Below are 5,937 nucleotides of genomic sequence, written 5' to 3'. Positions count from 1 at the left end.
ACAGAATTTTACTACTGTCCCCTAACAACATCTTGTGTTAAAATCACACCATTTGTACTTCTTTAGGAAAAATTCTAATACTGTCCCCTAACCACATAGAGTGTTAAAGTTAAAATGACACCATTTGTACTTCTGTATTAACTTCATTTGTGTAGAATTTTTGGACTTCTAGGAGAGTGAGGAAGAGTTTGTTCTACTTTCTACTATGTATGATTTGATTTTTTGTTAAGGAACTGTTTAAACAAGCTGCTCGCCACGTGACTTACATGAATATTCGTTATAAATCTATAAACGTTCTTTAGGTTTATGGAGTAACAGCAGACGAATGTAGAAGATTAATCGAAAAATACGAACCATCTGAAGAATCAAAAAGGAAGCATCAACTTCTAATTGATGGTAGGCCTAATGTCTATGTGTTAAAGTGTGAAACGTCAAACATATAAGTCCTCCCGTTGTAGGTTTAATGTCTATGTGTTAAAGTGTGAAACGTCAAACATGTAAGTCCTCCTGTTGTAGGTCTGATGTCTATGTGTTAAAGTGTGAAACGTCAAACATCTAAGTCCTCCCTTTGTAGGTTTAATGTCTATGTGTTAAAGTGTGAAACGTCAAACATATAAGTCCTCCCGTTGTAGGTTTAATGTCTATGTGTTAAAGTGTGAAACGTCAAATATATAAGTCCTCCCGTTGTAGGTCTGGTGTCTATGTGTTAAAGAGTGCAACGTCAAACATATAAGTTCTCCCGTTGTAGGCCTAAAGTCTATGTGTTAAAGTGTGAAACGTCAAACATACAAATCCTCCCGTTGTGATATAGCTTCGTTCCCATTTCATGAAATTCAAAATAATGTTTTGAGCTAATCTCTGATTTCATGATTATTACAATTTTCATTCAGTGATTAAACCGTCTGTCTGTCTGTCATCTTCCTTTCAATAAACAGAGCTGAAACTTTAAAGGCCAAAACACATAGAAGGAACGTCTTTCCCCTGCATTCTGGTCCAATTAAACACCTTGTTTAGTATTCAAATTTTGTTTTAAAAAAGTTTATTTTGCAAGCGAGGTATATATGTTACATCTCTTAAACTAAGCAATTTTCTTGTGTGTGTTTGTGATCTAAGAAACCCTACTCTCCTTCCCAGAAGCCATTATTTATTTTTAATACTTATAAACTTATTATAGACCTGTGTGAATTGTGAATCTCGTGGTCGGAGTAAAATGACGTTTTTAGCCATCACGAAGGTGTTCTTCAACATTGTTGTCGATAATTCAGCGAGGTGTCTTATCCTGAGCTAACTGCCATCAAGGTGTTCTTGAACACTGTTTTTGGTAATTCAGCGAGGTGTCTTATCCTGAGCTAACTGCCATCAAGGTGTTCTTGAACATTGTTGTTGGTAATCCAGCGAGGTGTCTTATCCTGAGCTAACTGCCATCAAGGTGTTCTTGAATATTGTTGTTGGTAATTCAACGAGGTGTCTTATCCTAAGCTAAGTACCATCACGAAGATGTTCTTGAACATTGTTGTTGGTAATTCAGCGAGGTGTCTTATCCTAAACTAACTGCTATCACGAAGGTGTTCTATAACATTGTTGTTGGTAATTCAGCGAGGTGTCTTATCCTGAGCTAACTGCCATCACGAAGGTGTTCTTGAACACTGTTTTTGGTAATTCAGCGAGGTGTCTTATTCTGAGCTAACTGCCATCGCGAAGATGTTCTTCAACACTGTTTTTGGTAATTCAGGGAGGTGTCTTATCCTAAGCTGACTGCTATGAATTGGTAAGAACTTCCAATTCGTGGAATGATTCTGCGAGATCCCCTGGCTGCGTTTTTTATAAATCTTCCACGTGTAGAGTCATTATTTTAAGGAGATCCATTTTAAACGCTTCGTTCTCTATTTTGCACCATACCTTATAGTTGTATCTACCTGCGTTCACTTTATATTTATAAAATAACGTTCAACAAAATTCGACGAGAAGAAAATGATGAAATATTTTAGGTTAAAGTGGACTTATTTGCTAAAAAATATTTAACATGGTATATTCAAAATCAACGCTAGTTGCGTACAGGTCTTTTTTTTTTCTAAATAAATGTTTGGCGATTTGAATAAGAAAACTTGTTAGAAAAATAATCCAAATAAAAATAAGAGAAAGATATTGCAAAACATTTATTTGTCTTGCTAGGTGGCGTCCCTTAGCAACCGAGATGCGTTAGACTTAAACTGCGTGGTTTTTTCCCACTTAACCTGTCAAATCGTAAACATTGGGGTGTCGCAATTCCTTTTGGAATAACTGCTTTAATTTAGCTAATTTGAAATTATTCTAAAATGTTTTTTTTTGTTTTTTTAACTGTAAAGAAAAACGAAAAGAAAATGTCTACGGACGACAGTAACTGGTTTTACACAATCATGGCTCCACGAATCACAAGGTAAAATGATGCAATTTACAGTTTAATGTTACGATATTCAAACCAACTTCGAGTATATACTAATAACAACATGCCACATATGCTTTGCCCCGACGTGCCAGGCCGTTTATTGAGTTGTTTACAATGGTTGTTTCGAGTTCTGATAATGAGATAAGCATCAGATACACTCGAGGAAGGATTTTCATCCGAAACGTTGTGTGTTTTAATTAAACGTTTCGGGTGTGTTGTCAATCTTTAATAAGCTTTCTGTCATTATAAACAGCATGAGGCCACGTAAGAGAAAAATAATAGAACAATTGTTACCTACGTGGCTGAGGTCACACAGAACAATGTTACCTTCGTGGCTGAGGTCACATAGATCAGTGTTACCATCATGGCTAAGGTCACATAGATCAATGTTACCTTCGTGGCTGAGGTCACACAGAACAATGTTACCTTCGTGGCTGGCTGAGGTCACGTCATAACTGTCTTTGTACAGGTATTTCCTCCTTATATAAGTAATTGAATTATGTGGGTGTTAATATAAAGAAAAGAATGTGCTTCTTATTTGAGGATAACACATTCCTAACACCCATTTTTAACAATTGGAATATTCTATTTATTCGTTGCTACCAATGTACCGATTTCAAAGACATTAAGGTTATTGCATAGTTGTTGAAATTAATATGCAAATTATAAAATTAAATGTTTGACAACGAAGGCAATGATAAAATGTTAATACATCATAATACATATTTAGATTTGTGAACTCTGTCAATTTTACTGCATGATAAACTAATTGTAGGTCGGTCAGCCTAAATACATACGTTTCAGTACAACTTCGTTCATAAATTTACCGGCTGGAAAATCGGAACGTTTTTTTTTTCTTGGCTAACAAGGTTTCTTATGATGTTACATCTTCATTTTCAGGGTTTACGAGGTTCTTACTTTCTGAAGATTGTGACATCATGAGTCCCACCCATCAGACTGTGTGTCAAGATATGTCACTACCACTTTCTCAATACTTTATATCAACATCGAGTACACTGTAAGTAATACAGCAGTGAATGTTAGAACCAAACTTCTGTTGTAAGGAGAATTTAAGAGATTGATGCACTGATACATATATTTATCGATACAGAAGTAAAAAGAAAGGGTAATGTTTCAGAAGATTTTCCGAAGTTATCCATCAAGCATTTTGATGGCAATTTATGTAATATTTTATTATCTGTAAACAACAGGTGCGATATATTCATCTTTGCAAGTATATTCAGGTAGGGGCTATTATAATTAAATGTTTATTTTAATCTCTTTGCTTAAGCTTGCTGCATCAAAACAGAGATTGTCAACTTTCAGCCGGTGAAGAATACGCCAAGGCTCTGAAGTTTGGATGTCGTTCGTTAACTGGTAAGGTTACTCGTAATTTGGTGATAAGAATGGTAGGTTAATCACTAGCATAACCACTGGAAAGATGGTTCATAAGGTCTGTTTTATTTTCAGTTCATTGTTCTTACTTCGTAAGGCGAAGAATTAATATAGAAATATATTTTACTATTATTTCAATAAAAATAGCAAATGCATTCTTTCTCATTCCTCAGACTGCTCGTGCCCTAGTGGTTAGCGTGTTCCGAGGTTTCATGGTTCGCGGCTCGTTGCCACAAAACACTTTAGACATAAGATTGACGGCCAAGTCCCACTATTCGGTTAGACAAGAGTAGCCAAAGGTTTGGCGGTGGGTACCGTTAACTAGCTAGACTATCAATTGAAAGTTAGGGCTAACTATGCACAGATAGTCCTTTGTTTGGCTTTGTGTCTAAATTATGTAAGAAATAAATAAAACTTTTCCCTCCGCTTCATTTGTCTAATATCAAATGTTGAACTATCTCTCTGAAGTCCTTTGATAACTTGTGTCATCATTTTCTCAACTTACAAGTTCTAGCTACGTTATTGGCGTTAGCTTACGTACTTCAGGTAATGCTGCGTGATGGAATGTTTTCTAATATATTATAGTATCTTCCGTACACTCATTGGAGAACCACTGCAACAAGCCAGGAAGACACTAACGTAGCACACAATATTACAATAAAACGAAAACAAACATCTTTACTACCTTATACCATCCCACTAGTCGTACATCAAATGACCTAGTGTAGTTTTTATATTTACACAAGACAGAGTTTGACTCTCTTCACATTTCCAGATAAGTTTAGTACGCATGCTCTTTTCGCATTTTTCAAAACTACCCCACATAAAGCTCCACTGAGTGACAATCACTATCATGAATCTGACGAGAACTGACGTTGCTCGAGACTGGAGTTCTCCTCTGATGATATTGGTTAATATGAAGTGATTTGTTTTTATATTTTAATACACCAAATAAATATATAGTTTGTCCACGATGGAGATACTGTAAAAACTACGTCAATGTGAGATGCGAAGGAGACAGCAGTTTATCAAGCTCAATTCTCACAGGTATTGTAGAAACAGTTACCGTGTCTAATTCGTAAACACCTAGAAGACAACACTTAATGAAACCTTATTCTTAAACATAGAGGGGGCAACAACAGATAATCAAACCTTAATCTCAAATACAGAAGAAGACACAACAAATATTGTATTATTTATTTTTATAAGCCTAATTCTGAAGCACGTAGATACAACAGTTAATGAAACTATATTCTTTAACATAGAGAGGGCAACAATTATAATAGACTCTATGTGGTTCTCTACACCCGGTAGATACCACAACACACAATTCTCACCTGATCAATTTTGTACTCGCCAAAATGGTGAAAGGCAACATTCAAACAAAACAAGGTAGTCCTAAGTCTGTCCTGAGAGTAACAGTAACATATATTTACAGGGAAATGGCTTATACCATAAATATTATTAAACAGCTGTAACTTGTAAATTACCTTTCTCATGTAATAAAACTGATAGTCAAAATTTAAGTTTCATGATTTATAAAGCCAATCATAGGGAAAAACGCGTCTTTATTTTTTTTTAACATGTTGTTGTTGTTGTTTGCGTTACTTATGAGTATTTTATTTCCAGGATAAGTGTAAAGTTGTTGATAATTGTTTGATTCTAACTGATTGCCGGTTAAGTTAACGATTTATTTTATTTTTAATGACTGTTCGTCAGTTTGTTTACGTAAAACATCTGTGTTAACGTAAAAGTTACACCGTCGTATTTACGTCTTTCAAGTTTGGTCTCCTCTTAAGAAGATGACGACAACAAAACATCAAAAAATTGTGTGATAAACTATCATACATAAAGAACAGAAAACCACAGTAAACGGAACAAACTGTCAGAAGTCTTGATATTGGAGAAACTAGTGAGACTAAATAGGACACACGAATATGTCGAAACTATACACCTGGAAAAAAGTTAAGCACCCCCGTGTTTTTTTCAAGTGATTCAGATTCGACGTTCTTGTGACTGATTATAAATTACCATTCAATCTAAACGTGTTTATCAAATGAAATTATGCATTATTGTGCACAAGAAAACAAGATTATCACCGTAAAATAACAATTTTT

The 5,937-nt window shown here is 35.0% G+C and overlaps 1 protein-coding gene across 1 annotated transcript in view; it reads left to right on the top strand.

The window, feature by feature from the left end:
- LOC106470973 (inactive phospholipase C-like protein 2) overlaps positions 1 to 5,937 on the top strand; it is a gene marked incomplete at both ends in the record, with an annotated part of 65,913 nt that overhangs the window by 56,822 nt on the left and 3,154 nt on the right. The window contains 3 exons of the mRNA XM_022399622.1: positions 303 to 396; positions 3,326 to 3,443; positions 3,717 to 3,802. Coding sequence (XP_022255330.1) covers positions 303 to 396; positions 3,326 to 3,443; positions 3,717 to 3,802 — 298 coding nt within the window. The remainder of the gene's footprint in view (positions 1 to 302; positions 397 to 3,325; positions 3,444 to 3,716; positions 3,803 to 5,937) is intronic.

The sequence above is a fragment of the Limulus polyphemus genome, unplaced genomic scaffold, assembly GCF_000517525.1.
Source record: "Limulus polyphemus unplaced genomic scaffold, Limulus_polyphemus-2.1.2 Scaffold4330, whole genome shotgun sequence".
In the NCBI taxonomy this organism is placed as follows: Eukaryota; Metazoa; Arthropoda; class Merostomata; order Xiphosura; family Limulidae; genus Limulus; species Limulus polyphemus.
This window is presented reverse-complemented; position numbering and strand designations above follow the sequence as displayed.